The 24,629-nt window shown below is 37.2% G+C and overlaps 2 protein-coding genes across 4 annotated transcripts in view; one reads left to right on the top strand and one right to left on the bottom strand.

Moving 5' to 3' along the window:
• Window positions 1–24,492, top strand: part of TMEM165 (transmembrane protein 165) — a 57,921-nt gene extending 33,429 nt beyond the window's left edge. Inside the window, exon 6 of the mRNA XM_030818924.1 lies at window positions 23,328–24,492. Coding sequence (XP_030674784.1) covers window positions 23,328–23,395 — 68 coding nt within the window. The 3' untranslated portion in view covers window positions 23,396–24,492. The remainder of the gene's footprint in view (window positions 1–23,327) is intronic.
• CLOCK (clock circadian regulator) overlaps window positions 5,928–24,629 on the bottom strand; it is a 113,724-nt gene continuing 95,022 nt past the window's right edge. For 2 of the 3 annotated variants that reach the window (XM_030818922.1, XM_030818923.1), the window contains 9 exons: window positions 24,148–24,223; window positions 21,174–21,315; window positions 20,475–20,575; window positions 19,859–19,948; window positions 15,606–15,758; window positions 14,638–14,847; window positions 13,373–13,575; window positions 9,361–9,616; window positions 6,252–6,700 (listed from right to left, as the gene is read on the bottom strand). In XM_030818922.1, the coding sequence (XP_030674782.1) occupies window positions 6,521–6,700; window positions 9,361–9,616; window positions 13,373–13,575; window positions 14,638–14,847; window positions 15,606–15,758; window positions 19,859–19,948; window positions 20,475–20,575; window positions 21,174–21,315; window positions 24,148–24,223 (1,411 nt within the window). In that variant the 3' untranslated portion in view covers window positions 6,252–6,520. Of the gene's footprint in view, window positions 6,701–9,360; window positions 9,617–13,372; window positions 13,576–14,637; window positions 14,848–15,605; window positions 15,759–19,858; window positions 19,949–20,474; window positions 20,576–21,173; window positions 21,316–24,147; window positions 24,224–24,629 lie in introns of all 3 variants that reach the window. The other variant, XM_030818921.1, reaches the window with a different exon arrangement.

The following is a 24,629-nucleotide window of genomic DNA, read 5'->3' as shown; positions in this document are numbered from 1 at the left end:
AGAATGGTCTGAATGATAGCTGTTCTGGCTGACACATCTTTTTTTTTTTTTTTAAAGACATTTCCTGGCCAATTTTTTTGCTTGAAGATGATTGTCTGGTTATACAAGACATCAATCTGAAGGTAACAACTTATTTTAACTTTACTGGCATAACCATTGCCAGCAGTGAACTTGCACTAGTCCAAGCCAACTCAAAAACACATTATAAACATTTGAATGTCATTTTTAAAAGCGATGTCACAGTTTGTTTCCTAAGAAGTTTAAAAGCTTTTATTTGAAAACGTATCTTCAGTTCAACCCTCGGAGTTAAGAAATATTTTTTAGATCATTAAATTCAATTGTGGTTGACGTGCTTTAACTACCATTCTCTAAGTTGTGTGCTATACCTAGCCTGTGGGACTCCATAGCTTAGCTCTGAGTCCTAAAGTGGAGGATTCTGTTGCAATGCATGTGAGCAAGAAGGATCCTCAAATGTCTAGGCTTCCAATATTCCAACACTGCTTTATTGGGCAGTGCCGTGTGTATGGAAGTTTTGTTTTGTTTTCAAAGGACCAAGTAACATGACACCATATTAAAGACAGCAAACATTTTTTGTAGAAGTTTACAGCCTGTATACATTATTCCACCAAATTTAAGAACTTTAAATGGATTTTAATATGGATATGATAATGACAGCCATTAAAAGATGCTATTTCTTTTACTAACGTTTCCCCAAATGGGCAAAATAGAGGCATCATGTGCCATTGGTTCTGTCATACTGGCCTTTGGCTGTGTTGGGGAAGTAATCATACAAAAAGTGCCCATAAAACAGAGAAGGCAGCACGTGAAACTAGAAAAAGGTCGGAACTGTATGAATCCGATTTGAAAGGAGTTATTTTTAAAATTCTTTCTTAGATGACGTGAGAAGAGGAGGGAAGTGCAGGGGTATCTGGAGTTGGCCCCTCCACTGCCATCCTGAAGTAAAGTAGATTCAGACTGTCCGTAAAGATTATCGTGAGAGTTGGTGACTGCACCCCAAATCGGAGCCAGTTCTCTAAGAATATGGTGCAAAACAAAACAAACCACAAATTAAATACATGACACCGAAATCACTTTGATGAGAAAACAGAACACACAAATATTTTAAAATATAAATAAATACATTTAGCCATTTTTATTCAAGAACCCCAGAGAACTGCTTTAAAAGCAATTGCTTCTTTGAACCCCTTTCTAAATTCTTTCATAAATACTTACTAGTTTGATTGTCACTTAATGCAGCACCTCAGTGTTTGCTGGTGGTGGTGATGGAATTTCACTTAATTGTCTCTCCATAAACTATATCCCTATTCCACTAAATAATGTTTCCCTGAGGAAACCCAGGCAGCTTACAAAATACTGTTAAACACAACAAAACCTGCGGAGTATTTTATTTAAGAAAAACAAGGAATGTAGTGTTACAACAGGGGGAAAAAACTATGCAAAACAGTCACATGGAAAGAAAGTATTTTAATTTTTAAAATCCAAGTTTGCTTAATTTCTTGTGAACTGTTCAACACTGTTTTAAATATCCTGAATAACTGTGCCAACAAAATTTATCCCCAGTGTTTCCACAGGAGACATTAAAATTAAAGACCAAATTATACTATTTTTTTCCTTTAACCAAAGTAGTCTTTTTCTCAGTCCTTTTTGTGCAAAAATATTACAAGAGCAATTCAAATGGAAATGCTGAAATGACATGCCAACATTTCAGGGCACATTTAAAACACTCAGAATAATTCTTGAAATTATTATATTCTAAAATACTACTAGCAATCACTTTTAGATTAGTTCTGTACATCTACTCACACGGATGCAATTTTCCTAGACCTCTGAAAAATAAACAGGCTCATTGGTCTCTTTTGGTGTCCACACAATAGGCAAGATAGGTTTACAATAGTGTTTAAATCAAACTAGGCATCTACAATCTCTTGACTCCACATTCAAAACAAAAGTCAAAGGTCATTTGGCTATCTTGAAATCACTCCCATAAACCAACTACGGTTCACTGGACCTAAACATTTCTCAGAAATGTGTCATTTTATATAATTTCACCTAAGTAAGTGATGATTTGGGGATCCTTTAGAAATGGTTAATGCCTAAGAATAAACTTTATCAAAATGAGTAATTGCAATAAAGTGCTTGTTACATTTCAAAATGATGCTTTTAGACTGTGGTAGGTTGTTTTAAAAGTGTGTGCTATTCCTTCCGTAAAGGATCCCCAGGCATGAGAGTTGGGTCTTCTCACCTGTCTCATAAAAGCAGCAGCACTATCTTTTGGTAGGCTGACAATAGGCACATTACCCATGCGGATGAGGCTATACTAGTGCTATGGCAAAAGGGGAAGTAAATTAGAAAAGTGGGAGGCATGTAGAGGGTTCCTATTATACTCATAGTTATATACAAATATATTAAATATACTATAAAAATAGTCGATTCTATTCCTTTGCAATTACTTCAGAAGCTCCTTTCAGAAGAAAGCTCACCCAATCCAAACTTAAAAGGTTCTCTTTCTGCAAACACTTAAAATGGCAAGCGCCTTTGTGCTGTTTCTTCTCTACCATTCAAAAATTCCAATCAGCTTGTCCTGGCTAGAAAGACTCACTCAGCAACATTAATATCCAGTGTTTACCCCCTTCCAACAGGGACTCCCGTGGGACTAACAGGGCCACAGGTAATTGGAAAGGTTATAGACTTGAATGCGTTTTACACAAATATTCATCAACAAACTTTCAATTACCAAAGAAACAGAAAGAAAAAAGCAGAAATACTAAAGTAAAATGCTATTTGCATTTCACTTTTAAAAAGTTTGCCTCAATGTAGTGGAAACATCTGAAAACATGTTGAGTAATATCCAGTTTAAAAGAATTTTCACTTGTCTGCGTAGAGTACTATTTTAAGGATCCCTTTCTAAGGCTTCCTGAACAAGGGTTCTTCTCCCTTCAACACAGTGCTCTTGATGGAGCTGGACTGCTTCAGTGCTCCTAGCGTCAAGCAGACTGCTTTAAGGCAATGACCAACAACTATAGCACTTCTGAAGAATCCAAACATTTTCACTATTTTGCACTGAATATTCTATAACAAACTATTCCAAATCACTGGCATCTTGTTATTACTATTCCATTCCTAAGCCAGATATAAATGACAAAGGAGAGCACAGCACTGTCAAGTTACCCCCAGAATTTGGGATGCTTGAAGGCTAGACCATAGTATTTACTCACATGCTACTCCTATACTCACCTGCATCTCCTATACTTGTTCCTCCAATATTTTCCATTCAAAAAATGAAGTACTTTTTAAGTATCCGGGTTCTGGTTTGACACCACTCTGAGGAGCAACTTTGTTAACGCTTGTAGTTCTCACTTGCATTTGTTAAACAATACTGACTCCCCCAAAACTATGATAACTGCAAGTCCAAAGCACGGTAACTGCAGAGTAGCTAGCACTTTTCCTGAAACTCAATAGTTTCTTCCTAAAAAGTACCACCCAGAATAAGTGTTTTTAAGAAAGATGAATACCTGTGAGAGTAAAGCAGAGGGAAGACTTTTTTTTTTTTTTTTTTTTTTTAAGCTGGAAGGTGTTTCTATTTGGTATCTTTAAATGCTATAGATTTGGGATTTTTAACTAACAGCTTTGGCTATAGAAATGAATGAAGAACAGACACTGCTGAATCTTCACTTGAATGCTCAAGTTTCATGGGGCAGGGTGGGGGGGCGGGATAGCTTTGCAACCCAAATTTAAGAGAATCAGGAGGAAAACAAAGCAGCAAAGAGGCAGCTGGTGTTTACTACCTCTTCCACTACTATGCTTCAGACTGACAGAAAAGCAGCTAGCTGCTCCTTTAAATTAGCAATGGTTAATTCTAAGCAGGAAAAGATGAGCTGCGAAGAGCAGTAACAATCATAAAGGAAAATTTTAATTTTTTTCCCCAACTATTTGTGGAGATGGGAAATAATTGAAGGGGCTGGAGTAGGACAATGTGAGTAAACAGTTTAGACGTTTACCTGGGGCTTGTCTTATGCTTTGTTGCTGTCAACCTAAGTAGTACTCACAGTTCACCATCTTTTAAGTGTGGTGTGTAGAGGGCAGGCCTCAATATAATCGTTCTTCATATCTTTTGTTAGCTAAATCCATATTACTAGGTATTGCCAATAAATAAATGAGGCACAACTCAGATATATATGGAATGGCATAAGGTCAAGAAAGGCAATTTGAAAGGGGAGAAGAACAATGCTATTGCCATATTCCACAACATCCCCCTTGTCTGTGTACGTATGCTCAGGTACATACATATTCTGACAACTATTCTTGATATTCATGGGAATGTGGGAAATCTCTACTGGATGGTCATTTAGCTAGAAGAGCTCCTTGATATGTTAATTACGGATTAACATGATTGGTATCTAGTCGCACTTCTTTTGTAGAAGGGTAAGTACCAATTTTCTTTGGTTGTTTTCCTTTTCAACATTAATGTTCAAAGTGATTGTAGCCAGGTAGAATTTTCTGCAGAAAGACAAAGTATATGCCTTAAGGATAACAGCAAAGCAGAAGACAGAGACGTCTTAAGAACTGGCTTAGCATTCCCCTGACCTCTTTACCTAGCAATTCTGCATTAGGTTAATTTTCATTGTTCAGAACCTCTTCTGTTTTAACCACCTCAACTCCGTTACACATTTTCTTTTGAGGTCAGTTTTGATTACACTGTCCTCTCCTCCCTTTCCTCAGTAATAACATTTTTTATATTCTAATAATGTATTTCTACTAATCCTCTTTTGTTCTATCACTGTAAATTTCATTAGTACCATAAAATCTATAAAAGGTTTTTAAAATGTATGTAACTTGTATTGGAATTTATTACTTTTAGAATATGATATTGCCAAAGGAAATCTTAGTTCACGTTTAGAAGGCATGTGAGTTACAATATTCCAGTGTAGTAAAGGCATAGCCAAATCTCTACCCCTTCTTTTCTCTTTGTAGGAATATCAAGATCATATTGAGCAAATATTTCTGGTAAATTCTTAAATGACTAACTTTAAAGAAAAATGCTAATTTAGGAAACAATTTTAGGATCACATTAATAACTATGATAGTGTTAGGTTGTCATCTTTTATTTCTAAATTATTTGTACCTCCAGTCCAAGAGACTGATAGCAGTCTTCAAAGGAACTTATTAGGAGACTAATAATGACACTGACACTCACATGCTGTTAAAAAGGTACTAAAGTTTCAAAACTGCTACAGAAACCGGACAATGACTTCAAGATGGTGAGTTATCACCTGAATTAAAATCAAGGCACTATGGGGTTTTTTCCCCTCAAATAACCCTGAATCATTTCTGACTAAAAGAAGCATTGAAATTGTGAAGGATAATAAAAAAGATTCCAACAAATCCCAAAAGTTAAAATTCCCATGATTGAGAATGTTAAAAAGTGCCTAAGATGTTTTGTGTGCAAATTTTACCTCTATAACTGAAACATTCTTGAAATTACTTTCAGGCTTGTTGAAAACCATTTACGCAAATATTTCCAACTATGAACTATATAACAAAATATGCAATCAAAACTCCCAACCACCTAAAATAAAGCAGTGCAAATCCTATTTTCAAACATAATTGAAAAATAATGAAATGAGGGATATTTCTGAATAACTTGAAAATCCTGCTGTATCAATAATTTAACCTGAAAAAAAAAAAATCCATTCCCAGCAGCACATCATACCTCACTGAACAAACTGTGACATCACAGCCAAAGTATGAACAAAAAAACTTGTGCCCCGGAAAAGTGAACAGAACACTACTGTGTTGTAAACAAAAGGAAAAACAGAGGATGGTTCAGTTCGCACATGGTGTCAGAATCTCAGGAAAGGTGCTCATACCTGTAAGGAAGAGATAACGCTTTCATGCAGCATACAAAATGTTTTGCTTTCTCTCCTTTTATCTAGACATATATATATTTTTACATCATCTGTACATAGAGAATTTGAACCCACACAACATTCTGAAAGTAATTACTGTTCCATCATTATCTGAAAAGGGAGAGGGGTTGGGGGAGGGGGTCGCTACCAAGTCTACTGGACTGTCTTCATGGCATCACCGTGAGCAAACCCCTGACATGGCAGTGCTATGTCCTCTGTAACACTTGATAAGAGGCACAGAACCACTAAAAGTTACTAACATCATTAGTGCCTTTCTGATTCCCTGGAGGTCATTTCATAGCTGAGCTTCTTAACATTTGGCAATATATTCTTTTTCCATCAAAAAATATCCAGGCACCTAAAACACTGTCAGAACTGGCTATGCCCCTATGATCACCTCCTGCTGGCTGGTATTTAATGTACATCTGTAGCACTAGGCAGCATTTTCTCTGCCAACTAATTCCAGGAACTAGAACACTCAATACTGCATCTCATGAAACTGCTGGAACTTTCCCTCCTTTCCTCAGGTCATTTGAGTAACTCTTAATGGGCCATCCCCTTCCTCCCTTGATGTCAGAGAGGAAGCACGTGTGCTACTGTGGTTGAACCTTGGAAGGGTCGGGCAAGCTGTCAGTCCTGTGCCGGCTGAGTTGCTGCTGTTGCTGAGACTGATGTTGCTGGTGATGTGACTGAGGGAAGGTGCTCTGTTGTAGAGGAAATGCAGCAGAGAGAATGAGTTGAGTTGAGGGATTCCCATGGAGCAACCTAGAAGTCTAAAAAACAAATGGATTATGCAGCATTGCTTTATTCCCTTTATGGCACCCACGTAAGATTTACTCACACTCTCCCCTGTCCATAGGGACAAAATCCTTAAAATTCTACATAATGCATATCACTTTCACTCTGGTTTAAAAATTCTAATTTGGAAAATGCTTATCAGGCCTTCCCTCTTTCTGAAAGTACGAGAGCGTTTCATTTTTTTAAAGAAATCTGAGCTGCAGATTTTATGGTATAGAAAGCAATCTATATCTTGAGCCAAATCACACAGGTTTTTTCACTTTATGTCCTAAAGACCCATGTTTTAAATTATAAAATTTGAGCATAGTTATGACTATATGAAAAACAAATACTCTGAGGCCATACAATGCCTTCTGCACACAGGTTCGCCCAGCTGGTTAGAGTGGCACAGTTAAGTGACCAGGAGCGTGGGCCCTGAGGTAGACTGAATGGTTCAAACTTGGGCTGCCCTACTTACCACATGTGTGACCTGGTCAAGCTGTTTACCTCTCTGGGCCTCAGTTTCTTTCTTTAGAAAATAGGAATAACAGTGCCTACCACACTGGCTTCTTAATAAAGATTAAGTATTTATATTATTTAAAAGCATCATAAATATGAAGGCAAAGTTGGAGCCTTAGGTCCGATAAGCAGCAGTGTGGTATAAAGACAGACAAAACAAAACAAAATGAAAAAAGGCACAGGATTTGCAGACAGAAGCCCTGCATTTGAGTTTTGCTCTGCCATTTACATAAGTAAGCTGTGTGACTTTGGGCAAGACTCAAATATATGAGCCTCTGTTCCTTTCACCAAATTTTTACTTCTGACATGCTGTTCATTAATGTAAAATTTTCAGATACAAAAAAACGTTAACGGAAAGAAAGTGAATTTTTACAATGAAAGTCCTTTCCCCATTACTGACAGTACAACTTGATGCAGGGTTCTTAATTTCAAATGGAGCTGTGGTGGGCGATTTTTGCAAATGTATCTGAAAGAAACATGCACAAACACACACACAAAAGAGCAAATCCCTGGCAAACCTTAAAGACTACTACACTTTGTCAAGGACCTTCAGAGTTTTCTTTCTCTCTTTGTTATTAGGAAAAGCTGTGTAAGGCAAGGACTTCGGGATACTTATGAGCCTTATAAGGTTACAACAGAAGCATGTTTTAGAACTAGATATTACATACTTTAGAAAAGCCAAATTGTGTATTTATTACCTACATACAAGTGTATTTATGAGGGGTATTGCCTCTCTCATTTCTTTGTGGGTCCTATGTCTTTGGGATGCCATCTGAGAATGTTTATTCTTCTAAGGGCCTTTGTTCCTTGACATACTTAGAAGGCTGAGATGTTAAGGCAGGTCCTCTCCTTTTTTAGCTTATGCTTAATTCTCATTGGATACATTTTCCCTACATAATTTAGAACTTGTCTTAAACTGTTGTTATTTCTTTATTTGTAATAGTAGCTACCCCAGTTATGTCTGCAGTATAGGCTTAAGGTCTAAGAGACTGTATGACTCTCAGATATTTAGGCAACTAGCCTGTTTTAGTTTTCTACATCACAAAGACAAGGATTATATTTGGACCAGGACACAAAGGGTGACAAATTAAGACTATATTTATGCCTGAATATAGAGTACAATAATCACATCACATGTTATATAACTCAGAAATTGATGATAAGTGCCCGGCCTAGATGAAGTGGTCTCTAGTACACATCCAAACAAGCCTACATTCAAAATTGCTCCAGCTAGGCCAGAAGGGGAAAAGGTAGGTTTCTAGTAAGGATCCTGAGGTCCAGATAAGGGTTTTGTTCATTTCTCTGCTGAGGATCTTGCCTAGTGACTTTCTTCTGTATCCTATAGATAAGGAGAGCCTGTCTGATTTATCTACATGATAGCTGTGTCTACATTTTGGCTAATCCGAGTGTCTATTACATTTGTCAATATAGCGGTCACAAATAACAGCTAGCTATGTGCCTTGTCTTATATTCAGTGATTTACAAGCATTATTAATCCATGAGGTATCAACTATTATGACCTCCACTTTACATGTGACGTTTAACAAGAGTAAGCAACCTGCCAAAGGTCACACAGTACGTGGTGCAGCAGTGACTCAACCCCAGGGCAGCTAGACTTTACAGCCCAAGTTCTTAGCTATACATATACTTAGCTCATAGATATACTACACCTCCATGGTATTTCTCCTCTGATATTAATTTACAACTGAAAAATTATAATGATTGAATTCAACAAAATAATTTAAGATAACACCTATACTAGTAAAAAGAAATCCTGCTCTGTACAGAGTAGAGTTTATGGTAGGCTAGAAAAAGGAGGAAAGAGGTGCTTGCTTAAGTTCCAGAAACTCTAGCCAGAGACTGAGAAAACAGGTGGGCAGGAAGTAGGCCACTCACTCTATCCAGCAGTTCTGATAACTGGGTATGCCCAATGGCAGGTCTAAAGTCTTCCAACGACTGAGCAAGGGAAGAAAAAAAATCGCCAACCAGGACAAGCTTTCTATCTTTGTAGAGATTTAAACTGTACAATAAGCTTTTGTGAATTTTTCACATCATTCACAAAGCTGTTCACTTAATGCTTAATTTCATTATATGAAAGTAAATGAGTTTGAAGCAGCTTCCCCATGGGGAGAATTACCTGTAAAAATTGTTGCGGTGGCTGGGTCAGCTGAGCCTGAGATGGTTGCTGAACTGAAGTGAGCTGCTGCTCCTGGGAGCTCTGCTGCTGCTGCTGCTGCGTTACTGACAATGTCTGTGACTGTTGCTGTTGTGTAGCAAAAGTAGGATATGCAGTCACCACCTGGCCCATGAGCATAGTACTAGGTACCATGACTGCCCCACAAGCTACAGGAGCGGTCACTAATTTGGTCACAAGTTGTTGACCTTGAGAAAATCTGTTAGAAGAAAGAAGGAAAAAAATTGGAGTCCAAAGTACAAGGTATACATCATAAAAGGCAGTGGAGTAAATACTTACCTAAAATAATACCCAATGACATTGCCAATTTAGTTTTTCAAGGTCTGTATATTCCTACTTTGTTTCATTTGAAGATTCCCTTTGGTATAACAGTAAAACAAAAAATTCATACAGCAAGATCAATGTATAACAAAAATACAAAAGGTTTTTGGATGTCCACATTCAAAAGAATAAAGTTAGATCCTTACCTCACATCATAGACAAAAATTAACTTGAAATGGACCAAAGACCAAAACATAAGAGCTGATGCTACAAAACTCTTAGAAGAAAACATAGGGGAAAAGCTTCATGACATTGGATTTAGCAATAATTAGCAGTTGGAATTAGCAATGATTTCTTGGATATGATACCAAAAGTACAGGCAACAAAAGAACAGATAAACTGGACTGTATCAAATTAAAAATCTTGTGAATCAAAGGGCACTATCAACAGAGTAAAAAGGTAACTCTCCCATCCCACAGATGGGAGAAAATATCTGCATATCATCTTTCTGATAAGGGATTAGTAACCAGAATGTCTAAGAGCTCCTTCAACTCACCAACAATCAACCCAATTAAAAAAATGGGCAAAGGTCAAACTTGAACAAACATTTCTCCAAAGATACACAAATGGCTAATAAGCACATGAAAAGGTGCTCAACATCACTAATCATTAGGGAAATACAAATCAAAACCACAACAAAAGGCTACTTTATACCCATCAGGATGGCTATTATAAAAAACAAACAACAACAGAAAATGACCAGTGTTGGCAAGCAAGTACAGAAACTTTGTGCAGTGCTGGTGGGAATGTAAAAATGGTGCAGCCACTATGGAAAACAGTATGCAGTTCCTCAAAAAATTTACCATAGGATTACTATATGAAGGAATTCCATTTCTGCTTATATATCCCCCAAAATGAAAGCAGGGACTCAAAGAGATATTTGTACACCCATAATCATAAGCAGCGTTATTCACAGGAGCCAAAAAGTGGAAGTAACCCAAGACTCCATTGACAGACGGAATGAATAAGCCAAACACAGTAGAGTGGAATATTACTTAGCCTTAAAAAGGAAAGAAATTCTGACAATTGCTGTAACATGGATGAACCCTGAGAACATTATCCTAAGTAAAATAAGCCATTCACAAAAGGACAAATACTGTATGATTCCATTTATATGAGGTACTTAGACTAGTCCAATTTACAGGGACAGAAAGTAGAATGGTGGTTGGGGAGAGAAGAATGGGGACTTGTATAATGGGTATGGAGTTTCTGTTTGGGAAGATGAAAAAAGTTCTGGAAATGGTTAGGGGAGATGGTAGCAATCGTACTCAATGACAATGAACTGTATACTTTAAAATGGTTAACATGGTAACTTTTATGTCATTTGTATTTTTCCACAATAAAAATTTTTTTAAATCTATAAAAAAAACCTTTTTCTTTTTATAAAATTACTAGGTTCTAGGGGAGTCAGATATATGTGGCACATGATTCATCTGCTACACTGGCACACAGTTCATGAATAAACAAAGCTATTATAATGTAATTTTTTAAACTCTAGGTTTATACAAGAAATTTACACAAAATTGTATCTTATAAATTTGATTCAAAACCAAATGACATTCTAACAGTGAATAAAAACTCCTCTCAATTTATAAATTTATCAACGCAGCATAGAGTCCTCTGTGCTAGAATTCATTAATTTTTCCCTCTTTCCCTGCTTCCTTTTGCTTTTTGAAATGAAAGAACAATAACACACAAAAAAAGATGCTTCTTTGTGGAACAATATTTCCATTTGCCTTTTCTGTGAGATGAAGTTAGTTTATAACATTGGTCATTACGGTGAGAGATATGTACATGTGGCATGACATAACTGTACTTACAAACTCTTTAAAGTATGTAACAATATTACACTTAGTACAGATCTTGAAAATCAAATACCGTATTTTATATACTACACAACCAAATACTTTAATGCAAAACAAAAAAGAATTAAAATTGTCCAGATTAAGAAAGTCCAAAGAAATAAGTAATATTTACAAAGTACACTTAGCCACAGAAATACTAAGTGCTGACTTCTCCGTAATCTTAAATGAAATTAACATCTGAATTAGCCCATGGCTCACTGGTAAATGTGATAACATTTTCTGTAATTTGCTTTCCTGTAACTCACACTTCTGCAGCTTTGTATACTCTGGGCTCCCTCTGCTCAGAATGCCTCCCTAGACTCCATGCCACACCCACACCTAAAGCCAAGCTCAAGTCTTGAAGAGTCAGGGCAAGTATCTTTGCCTTGGTGAAGCTTTCCTGACCACACCTTTATTCACCTGCTTGCCTCAACCCATGAAACTGCTTACAAAAACAAAACAAAACAAAACAAACAAAAAACTGCTCACTTCCTTCTTTCTAAAGACCTCTGAAGTATTCATCACACCAAACAATACTGATTTGTTTATCTTTCTATTGCTTTTACTAGTTTGGTCTTTCCCTTGGGGAAGGGATGATGCCATACTCATCTAGGTAGGCCTTCAAATGTTTGCTAAGATGTGGTTTCTGTCCCCTTCAAAAGATAGATGTTCAGAGAAACGCAACTTAAAACCACAATTAAATATCACCTTACCCAGCCAGACTGGCCATTACTAAAAAGTCAAAAAACAATAATGTTGGCGCAGATGTGGTGAAAACACTTACACACTGCTGGTGGGAACATGAGATTTCTCAAAGAACTAAAAGTAGATCTACCATTTGATCCAGCAATCCCACTACCGGGTATCTACCCGAAGGAAAAGAAGTCACTGTATCAAAAAGACACCTGCATACATACGTCTATCGCAGTACAATTCACAATTCCAAAGATATGGAATCAACCTAATAATGCATTTTGCAGCAACTTGGATGGAGCTGGAGGCCATTATTCTAAGTGAAGTAACTCAGGAATGGAAAACCAAATACCATATATTCTCACTTGGAAGTGGGAGCTAAGCTATGGGTACAGCAAAGGCACACAGAGTGATATAACAGACTTTGGAGAAGGATGGTGGGGCTGAGGGATAAAAAACTACATACTGGATAGAATGTGCACTGCTCAGGTGATCAGTGCACTAAAATAAGTCATAGATGGTTGTTTTTCCAGAGCAGTCCCCAAAACCTCCCTGTAATACATAATTAAGCACTTGAGCACTGAAATGAAGACACCAAGATCTGTGTTCAGAGCTCCCTTCCTCATCACCTTAACTAGCTATAGATCCCTTGGCTGATTACTGAAAACTCACTTTTTTCTTATCTGGGAAATCAAAGAAGGCCCTCACGTACATTTAAGTTTAATAAATGACAATTTGAGATAATATATTTTGAGCATTTAACAAACTTAAAAAAGGTAAGCTACCCTAACCACTGTTACTACATGGAAATTCTCTAGCATCTATATTGAAAAGACAAAAGCTTCACAGTGACACAGAGCCTGTCATAAACCTTTTCTAACAGTGTGCTGTAGAATTTGTATTCTATAATATTTTGTAGCATATTTTTAGACAAGAAAAAAATTTGTTGTTACCCTTTAATTATGCAGTCTTTAAACAATGAATACATTCTGTGTTTTTATTTCAAATTTAAGAACACTGGCTGCAGTGAGCAAATTATTATTTTCTAATCAATCGGTTTACAATTTTCAAAATAACAAATGAAATATGACAACTACCTTATCTGCCTGTCCTGAGTGAATGTAGTTACTGCAGCACTCTGGGTGCTGTTTTGTGGCATACTAGATGGAATCTGGACCATGCTTCCGGCTGCAGGCTGAGAAATCACCATAGTGTTATACAGTGGGGCTGTAAGAGTGCTCTGTGTCTGACTGGGTAGAGATGTTTGCTGACTGTGCCCACTCAGTACATTTTGTTGACTCTGTTAAAAATAAAGAGAGATTTTATAGACAGATTAACTGAAAATAATTATTTGAGAAGTATGCTAGAATTCATCATTCTAACAATATGACAATATGACAGAGAAAGAAGTGGCAGGATATATTACTCTGGGAGAAAGATAACCACAAAGGAATGACTCGTGGTAATTGAGAATGAATTAGTCTTGAATATCTTGCTGGAAGGCAAGCTATGACTTTAGAAAGGAGTGTGATTGTAATAGAGATGATATAAAATATACCCAAAGAATTTCTGTTAAATGCCCAAAGTGAATGACTAATTAGTGGGCATTTTTCTATTTTTCATTTAAATCCTTGAGATTTATAGTCACAGATGTACAATAATTACCAACATTTTCTGGAATATTCAATAAACTATTATGCCCCCTCCCCCAACAGTCTGTTCTGCACATATGGGAACAGGCTTCCTGGTCAGCCTCTTGAGCAAGTCGTATCTTTTAAACACACAGAAATAGTCTAAGTTACAAGAACTTGGTATAACTACTAGACTACATCTTTAAACAGATTGTGACATATTTTAAAGCTTGGCCAGGCACAGTGGCTCACACCTGTAATCCCAGCACTTTGGGAAGCGGAGGTGGGCGATTACCTGAGGTCAGGAGTTCGAGATCAGCCAGGCCAACATGGTGAAACCCCATCTCTACTAAAAATACAAAAATTAGCCTGGTGTGGTGGTGGGTGCCTGTAATCCCAGCTGCTCAGGAGGTTGAGGCAGGAGAATCGCTTCAACCCAGGAGGCAGAGGTTGCAGTAAGCTAAGATCACACCATTGCACTCCAGCCTGGGCAACAGGAGCAAAACTCCGTCTCAAAAAAAAAAAAAAAAAAAAAAAAAAAAAAGCTGAAAATACTTGATACTAACATGATTTGCACAAAATATTTTAAAAATCACTCTCAATACTGTACTTTCTAAATACTATTAAATTTTGAAATGGTATTTTATCATTAGAGCTTTATTTCTGTTTCAGCGATAGTGTGCCTTCCAACCACTGATCACTCCATAGCCCACTGTGCTCAGTAACATTACCTGAGTTGGTGTACTCTGTAACGTCTGTTGTTGTATCATGTGCTGGGTTGTGCCAATGTGTCCAGTATTCATTCCACTTTGAACCTGGTTAGTAGGAACAACTTGGCCTTGCATATTTATAGGTGCAAGTTGCTGGATGTTAGATGAATTTCCAGAAGAAAGTTGAACGGAACCAAAATTCAACCCAGGATTTGATTGTTGCAAAAACATCTTTAAAAATAAAGATTATGTTAAAATGAGCTTTGTAGACTGAAAAGAAGAACGAGCATTAAAAAGAAGGCAAAATCAAGCTACAAAGTACGTTTAAAAAGCAAGTAACAAGGCTAAGTCACTTTGAAGAATTAGCAATAAATAAGTAGTGAATAAAATATGAAACTTTATATTCAATCCTTCAGTTATCTTAATTTTATCATGTTTCCAATTGTTAGAAAAAGTGTAACCAGTGTTGGTCTGTGGACTGACAGCTCTGTATCACTTATCATTTATAATTTATAATATCAGACAGAAGTAGTTTTCACTCCAAGTTTCCCTTTACCAAAGTCATAGTCTCCTAGAGTGGTCCTGCTGGTTGGTCATATAGGACTAATTTGAATCATACATACTGGTAGCTTAATAAAAATATTACTGATGATTGATTTATAAGTTCTGTACCCAAGATGTACCTAAAACTTTATGTAAAATATAATTTGTATATTATGGATTCAAACTTACTAAAATTTGGACTGGTAAAAAAAGATGACTGGAGAAACAAGGATGTTGACAGAAATACCCTCAGGAATGAATTTTCTTTAGAGACTGTAAGTATAATCATACTGAGTAGGTAACCAGTGAATATTTATTGAACTGAATTGATAAAACATATCTCTTGCATCTCACTTAATTCAGAGAAGTTAATTTTCCTAGAAATCCAAAATTTCCTAGAAATCCCAAAATGGGATGCTTTGTTTGTATTCAAATACAACAATTACCTGCAGCCCCTGACCATGGACCATCTGAAGTTGTTCTTGAATTTTTCTTAGTTCTTCTTGTTGCCGATGAATATTTGCTTCTATCATGCGTGTCCGTTGTTCCAATTGGTCTTTCAGATGTTGCATGGCTCCTAATTGAGCTGAAAACTGAAACTAAAGTACCACGTATGGAAAAAGTGTAATATATTTTAGAATTACTTACTCCTTGTAATTGCACAATGTGAAAAGTAAGCAGTATAACATGAGTGAAGGATGTTATGCTACTTAGGCCCTTAGTTTCTAATCCACCCATCTTTGCTCTGCTTTGTAATATTGGACCTGGACCTTCAAAGTATTTCTCCTTTGCCAGCAGGCACAAAGTTATCCACATCAGTAGGTGGTGCTGGAGGGACACTGCCAAGAAAGTGCTCAATTCCTGGTTCTGGTGCTTTTCCTTCTTGCTCTTACGTCAGGGTGCCAACGGGAAGCTTCCCAGTTAGCCTTGTCAGCTCCCCAGCAGGTGGCTTTTCAGCAAGTCTCAATGACATCCTAGTGGGCAGCTTCCCTGCAAGCTTTACCAGTACCCCAGCTGATGGCGTCCAGCTCTCTAGCTCTAATCTGTGGCATGTCAGTGAACTTCTCTATTATCCAGTTGCTATAGTCACATTTGCCCCCAAAAGATCTGCATCTTAGCCTGGTATGGGGGAAGAGGAGGTTAGAAGCTTGTGGGGAGTCTTCTAAGTATGTTCCTTCCTTAGGTACTCTCCATCTACCTTACAGTTAGTGGCTGCTCTCTGCATCTGCTATTTCTATATTCTTTTTTTTTTTTTTTTTTTTGAGACAGGATCTCACTCTGTCACCCAGACTGGAAAGCAGTGATGCAATCATGGCTCTCTACAGCCTTAACTTTCTGGGTTCAAGAGCTCCTCCCATCTCAGCCTCCCCAGTGGCTGGGACTACAGGCATGCACCACCACATCTGGCTAATATAAAAATATATTCTTTTGTACAAACGGGGTCTTGCTATGTTGCCCATGCTGGTGTTGAACTCATTGGCTCAAGAAGTCCTCCTACTTCAGCCTTCCAAAGTGCTGAGAATACAGGCATGAGCCACCACACCCGGCCTTATTCCTATATTCTTTAGGTTCTCTTTACTTCTTTTAGGAGTTAATCTGTGTTACCAGTTAATAATTTTTTATATTATTCCTGTTCAAATTTCTGGTATGCTTCTGGCTTCTGACTGGATACTGACTGATTACACATACACCCTGGATTTACAAGACCTGAGCTCATATTGTGGCTACCACTTACTGGAAAAAAATTTAACTTTTTTTTTTTTTTTGAGACAGAGTCACCCAGGCTGGAATGCAGTGGTGTGATCACAGCTTATTGCAGCCTCAACTACCCAGGTTCAGGCAATCCTCCCACTTCAGCCTCTCAAGTGGCTGGGACTACAGGCATATGCCACCATGCCTGGCTAATTTTTTTTTTAAGAGATGGGGTCTCACTATGTTGCCCAGTCTGGTGTTGAACTCCTGAGCTCAGACAATCCTCCCACAAGCCACCAGGCCCAGCCTTATTTAACTTCTTAGTTTCATTTCTACCCCTTAACAGAGGAAAAAGTAGTCTGCACCTGGAGTTAATTTGTATCAATTTCTGTCATCCCTAGAATGTCCTCTATGTGTACATGAGTAGAATTACCCAAAGTTGCAAAAATCTGACAGATAACCAATAATAATATTTTCACTTCTGTCTTCAATGGAAACTATCCTCAGGTGAGTATAGAACATGGGCTTTTAAAGACTACGCAAGTATGAATGAATAAACGCATACAGGAATGAAAATAAAATTATGTTTTCAATCTTATTTCACCGTTTTACTTGAGTCATGAGCAGCTCCTATTTTCTTCTGCTTATAATTTACCCACATTTGGTGATTCATCTCTTAAGTCTACACAGGCTCTTTAATTATTCCCATGAATTTTCAGTATATGATACAGTATAAGAGCAGAAAGACTTTGACTTTATTGGAAGGAAATCTGTCTTAAAGTAGCCTCTTACAGTGAACTGTACGTAAAAGTGAGAAATGTCCTTCCCATCCAAAGCTTTTTAACTCTATCTTCAATAGTTTGTATTCGGGATACTAAATTACATTTCAGGGCACACAACTTTGATTTCAGAAATTAACAATAACCGGACCATATCATATATTAAGTGGTTGAGAAAATATTAAAAATTTAGTACCTCAACTCCCTCAAGCTTTTTTTTTTTTTTTTTATATTAGTCAAAATGTTATAATTATGGCCGGGCATGGTGGCTCACAGCTGTAATCCCAGGACTTTGGGAGGCCAAGGTGGGCAGAATGCTTGAGTCCAGGAGTTTGAGACCAGCCTGGGCAACATGGCAAAACCCTGTCTCTACTAAAAATATAAAAATTAGCCGAGTCTGGTGGCATGTGCCTGTAGTCCCAGCTACTCGGGAGGCTGAGGCGGGATCGCCTGAGCTCAGGAAGCAGAGGTTTCAGTAAGCCAAGACTGTACCACTGCACTCCAGACTGGGTGACAGGGTGAGGATCATCTCAAAAAAAAAAAAAATAAAAAAGTTACATTTATGTCATACAAATGTTATTTTATTATAACTACAGTTATTTATACCTTTGGACAAGCATTATATTGCTATCACTTAAAAGATTTCTATCAAGTACAAAAAGAAAATAGTAACAAACACAGAAGGCAGGATAACAGGAAGTAAAATTACAGAACTAAGAGGCAAAGCATTTGGCTTTATTGGTGAACAAAATGTGAGATGTGAATGCTTACTAACATTTTTGACATAGTACATATCCTTTATTTCATGAAAATATCCCCATAACATGTTAAGAAATGCTTTAGAATCCTGAGATTAAAAAACTAATAATATAGAAAGTATGTATCTCCTATATGTATGATTTAAATAACCACATAAGATGGAGCTATTTTTTTTTTTTTTTTTTTTTTTTTGAGATGGAGTCTTGCTCTGTCACCCAGGCTGGAGTGCAGTGGCGCGATCTCGGCTCACTGCAAGCTCCGCCTCCCGGGTTCACACCATTCTCCTGCCTCAGCCTCTCTTGAGTAGCTGGGACTACAGGCGCCCGCCACCACGCCCGGCTAATTTTTTGTATTTTTAGTAAAGACGGGGTTTCACCGTGGTCTCGATCTCCTGACCTCGTGATCCGCCCGCCTCGGCCTCCCAAAGTGCTGGGATTACAAGCGTGAGCCACCGCGCCCAGCCAAGATGGAGCTATTTTTAAAAAATACTGTTTTTACTTATTATTAATGATCATTCCTTGAAATCAAGACCTGCTAAGGTATATTTAATGCCAAACAAAACAGAAAAGTTGAAGAAAAATACTACTTCTCTGTAGTCTTTTTAATGTGTTTGAGGCACTGAATGAGTACAGAGTCATAAATTACAAGTTGGGAAGTTAGGCTCCAAAGTAACATAGCATCACTCTTGGAATCACTCCCCCCTTTTTTTTGGCTACTTTCCACATTCAGGCCTCCTTCTGGACTTAGGCCAAGAAACAATTCTCCTAGAAAGTTTTCTTTCACTTCCTCAGGTTGCATTAAGGATTCACACAATCTGCTTACATATCAACTTACATACTTTCAGCACAGGCAATATAACATGGTATTGTAGGTATCTGTCATTCCCTCTAGATGTAATGGTATTTTAGTACATATATTTGTACTGTCAGCATCTGCAATGCCTGTTACACACAAGGAACTCAATAAATATCGAAAGAATGAGTATACAAATAAAGTTACTCAATTCTTCCAATATTCATAGGAAGAACAAAATGAACAGCTTCATTTCATCCTTAATATCTTTATGTCTATAGTGTTTCTCAATGAGGGAGTGTTATAGCATATTAGGCAGGACAATTCTTTGTTGTGCAAGACTCTTATGCATCCTGAAAGATATTTAGTATTCCTGGACCATGCTCACTAAAGGCCAGTGATACCCCACAATCATTACAACAATCAAAAATGTCCCCAGATATCCTAAATGACCCCAGTTAAGATTCACTGCATCTGTAACCGTGTGTGTGTGTGTGTGTGTGTGTGTGTGTGTGTGTGTGTGTGTGCGCGCGCGCGCGCGCGCTCCTACCTCAGCCTCCCAAGTAGCTGTGGCTACAGGTGCTTGCCAGCAAGCCTGGATTTTTTAAAAAATTACATTAGCTTAAAAGCAATTTATCATTTTCAAATACACAAATGAAACAAAAACCAAAAAATACCTGAGACATGCCTTGTGGAATTGGTAAATTTGTAGCTTGAGACATCACTGGCTGCGTTAATGATGAACCAACAGACTGGGAATTTATGGACTAGACAGAGCAAAATAAAAAATAACATTGAAGTGATTCTCATTCCCATACATGAGTACTTCCAGCAGAAATATCAATATGATATTCATATTAATAAACTTACCATTTGCCTCATACTTTTGTTAGCTGAATACAGCTATGTCTTCCCATCTATACTGGAAAGGCCTGTTCCCTATTTATTTTTTATTTTCCAAGGAACTTCCTACAGTACCTTGAACAAGCTCTCAATAAAAGTTGGCCAGACTTAAGACAATTGGTATTTGAACTTAGACATAAAACAGCTATCAATTATGAGCTTTCCACAATTAAAAAAAACTAACATTTTACTTGAAAAATAATTAAAAGGACCAATACATAAGACAACCACTTCATACAAAAAAAGGAAGTCTTGAGTAAGTGTCATATATCAGTAACTATTTTGATCTTCACAAAGAGGGCTAACAAATAGATGAATTTCTGGAGATTTAGATCATTTTTCCCCTCTTAATAAATCTTTATTCAGAAGAATATCCACTAAAGAGCTTACCTGACTACTAAATGATGACCTTCTTTGCACCATCTTCTCATGAGCTGGTAAATGCTGCCTGGGCGGAGTGCTCGTATCCGTCGGGATCTTGGTTGGTGTTGCTGAAGTTAGTCAACAATATCAGAAGAGCATTAGTACTTTATAAAATATAGTTTTTAAAGATTAATCTCAAAATGTATTTCAGTTAATAAAAATGGCTTTTGAATTATTTTTCCAAACCATTCAATGAAAGTGAAGTCCATGACAGATGATTCAATGTAGTTACTGCTATCTTTTTATGAGCACAAAGAAAGTATTTGAAATAGGAAAATTTTAAATACAAAAAGTTACTAATTTAATGACAATTATACAAGTCTTCACAAAGAGAAGACAATAAAAAACTTTCAAAAAAGCAAACCTAAGAACACTTACTGGCCCTACAGTAAAAAACACAATAAATAGTTGCCTTTCTTTTTGAGGGATGATTAAAAACACCCCCACCACCATTACCACCTATATATTTTAATAGGCTACGTGAAGAACTTAATTCTTTGCTAAAAGTAGGCAATGTGCCTTTAATTCACTGGAAAGGTTAATACATTTCAGAAATGTAAAAACCTATAATTTTAAAGAAGCGTTTGATGAGAAATGCTGATATAAGTAACTAAAAGTTTAGTTAGTTACTTTAAAGGAAGTCTGCTTTGAAGCAAGGGTACTCACAGGAAGGGTCTGAGACTGCCGTGTGAGATGATTTTCTTGAACTCCGAGAAGAGGCAGAAGGGGTTGGGCTGTGATCAAATCTTTCCAATGCTTCCTTGAGACTGACTGTGTTTATACGATTATCTGACCCAGAATCTTGGCTCTATGGAGACAGAGTAAAATAAATGTTTTCTTGTGGTTCAGTTCAGAGATCTCAAATTCACAATACTGTTAACAACAACAACAAAAAAATCAGTTTTTGTCTATAACAAGGCAAAAGTACCTGTATGTACATACACATGTAAAGAAATGAAAATTTATGTGTTATAGCCAGAAAGTTTTGGCTTCATTTTCTATTTAAAGAAACAGAAGAAGAATGAAGTTGGAATCTCTTACACCATATACAAAAATTAACTCAAGACCAGGTGTGGTGGCTCACACCTGTAATCCCAGCACTTTGGGAAGCTGAGGCAGGTGGATCACCTGAGGTCAGGAGTTTGAGACCAGCCTGGCCAACATGGTGAAACCCCGTCTCTACCAAAAATACAAAAATTAGCCAGGCATGGTGGTAGGTGCCTGTGATCCCAGCTACTCGGGCGGCTGAGGCAGGAGAATCCCCTGAACCGAGGAGGCGGATGATGTAGTGACCTGAGATCTTGCCACTGCATTCCAGCCTGGGCAAAAGAGCGAGACTCCATCTCAGAAAAAAAAAAAAAAAATTAACCCAAATGAATCAGAGACCTAAACGTTAACAGCTAAAACTACATAACTCTTACAAGAAAACACAGGGGAGAAAGCCAGGTGAATGCCTGTGGTGCCAACTACCCAGGAAGCTGAGGCAAGAGAATTGCTTAAAGCCCAGGAGCTAGAGTTTCATAGTTTCATACAGTGATACTAATCTTTCCCATCACCAATGTTTCTTTCTCCATCAGCTCATTCTCATCAGTATACAAACATGCTGTTATTTCTCCCAACTTAAAAAAAAAAAGGCAAAAACTTCCTTTAAGCCCACTTTCCCTTCCTACCACTGCCCCATTTCTCTTCTCTTTGTAGCAAAACCCCTCCCTATTCACTGTCCCTAATTCCCCCATCCTGGAAAATTGTCTTTTAAACCAACTCTAATCATGCTTTCACTCACACTACTACTCCACAAAATCTGTTCTTATTGATCACCAATGAATTAAATGTTAAAGTCAATGCTCAGTTCTCAACACTCATCTAAAATTTAACTTATTTCAGCTGAATCTGATAAAGTTGATCATTCACTCCTCACTGGTAACTCTTGTCTTCTAAGTAACTTCCTGGTTTTATTCCTAACTTACTAGCTATTACCCCCCGTTGTTGATTCTTCCTTGTCTCCATCACCTCTTAATATTGGAGTGCTCCAAGACACGCCCATCCCCTTAGTGATCCCATCAAAATTCACAATTTTCAAAGCATCCACACATTGAAGTTTCTCAAAAATATCTCAGAAGGACCTCGTCCCTAAACCCCAGGTGGATCATGATGCTGGCAGTAAACATGGTGGGAAAGTAGACATAGCTGGAGTGTATTTTGGAAATAGGGCTAATTTAGGATTTACTAGGATTGAATCTTTGCATAAGGGAAAAAGAAGGATAATTAATCTCTGTATTACTTCAGTTTTCATAATGGTCCCCTAATCAAGGAACCCTAGATTTTAAGAACTTTTCTCAGAAAATAATGTCTTTTACCAAAACATACTATGTCTTCTTCTTCTAAACATACAAAACCTCTTTGGAAAAGTTCTTTCACGTGGGATCCATGAAAGCAGGGAAGTTGTTTGCATTATTCAGTGCTATATTCTCAGTATCTAGATCCATGCCGGGTAGAAGGTACTTTAAAACATTTGTCCAATGACTGAATGACATCCACCATATTGTCCCCTGGAATGCTGCCTATTTAACTCAAGTTTTATATAGATTTTTGACTCTTTTCATTCTGCTTATTTTCTGCAGGTCCAAAAATACTGTGGTAGGCAATTTCTGACATGGCTCACAATTCCTGCCTTCTGGTATTCATGCCCTTGCATAATCCTCCCATCTTAAGTGTGGGCTGGATCTACTGATTTCCTTCTATAATGCATAGAATAGACAAAAGTGGTGAGATATCAATTCTGTGATTAGGTTACAAAAGACTGTGACTTCCATCTTGCAGGTAGTTTCTCTCCCTGGCTCATCTTGCATGTTTGCTCTGATGGAAAAGGTCACCTGGAAAGGAACTGAGGATAGCCTTCAGGCAGCAAGAAACCAAGGCCCTCAGTCCAACTGCCCATGAGGAACTGAAGCGTGCCAGCAAACCACTAAGTGAGGTGGAAACAGATTCCACCTCAGTTGAACTTTGAGATGACTGTGGCTCCCACCAACACCTTGATTACAGCCTCATGACAGAATCTGAAGTAGAGGGTCCAGCTAAACTGTGCCTGGACTCTTGACTCACCAAACTAGGAGATAATAAGTGTGTTGTTTTGTATCACTAAATTTTGGAGTAAGTTGTTACACAGCTATAGATAACTAATATACTACACTTCTGACCTGATATAACAAAAAAGAAACCAGAGTTCCAATTCTGACTATAATTTCCCAGCCAGTGTCTTTAGAGAAGATTTTTTTTCCCCTCTTGAAACCCCAATTTCAGTATTTTCAAAGTGGGGATATTACCTACCCGATAAAAATATCTGAAGTGTAAATTATATTTCACAATTCATATAAATAACCTAGCCAGAGACTAGTACATCACTGGGAATAAATGGTAGTTTTAATCTGAGATCAGATATGTCTCTCATCCAGTTTTCTTTTTAGAGGCAGGTGAGACTCTAAAATATTAAATTAAAAATAAGTAGTAAAGTATAATCACATCCCTGTTATAAGTGAGGAAATAAAATATTTTTGAAAAATAGTTTTCCTATTAATTGAGTTTCATCTTTTATTAGGGAGAAATTAAAAATAATTTTTTTTTTAAATTATAAGAAACATACTTTGTCAGCAGCTGTCTCAGGAAGAGACTCTTCAATGCCAAGTTCTCGTCGTCTTTCAGCCCTAACTTCTGCATAACTACAAATGGAAAAAATAATCAAATTTTAGTGTTTGGTCATTCATTTAAAATACTGCACAGCTGTAACTATTCGGTGTTGTTATGTGTCTCATCTGTTCATCTAGACTATTTGCTATGTGCTACACAAACTTAAAATATACCTATAATGTCTTAATTTAACTTGCATTTTTCTAGGCATCTTAAAGTTTCATACACTGCTGTAAATGATCCATAACCACATAATACTTAAATTAAGAAAAGCTAAATAAAGGAAGTGTATGCTTATCTACCTACAGTTTTCCTTTTACATGACTGACACTACTACATAAATGACAGTAACAACTTCTGCTGTAAAGCACAAAATTTATATCAAGGCTTATATATCTATATCATTCCTATATTATATTTATATATAATGCCTATAAG

Source organism: Nomascus leucogenys, chromosome 9 (genome assembly GCF_006542625.1).
Source record: "Nomascus leucogenys isolate Asia chromosome 9, Asia_NLE_v1, whole genome shotgun sequence".
In the NCBI taxonomy this organism is placed as follows: Eukaryota; Metazoa; Chordata; class Mammalia; order Primates; family Hylobatidae; genus Nomascus; species Nomascus leucogenys.
The sequence above is the reverse complement of the archived record's forward strand: the minus strand, read 5'-3'. Positions and strand labels throughout refer to the sequence as shown.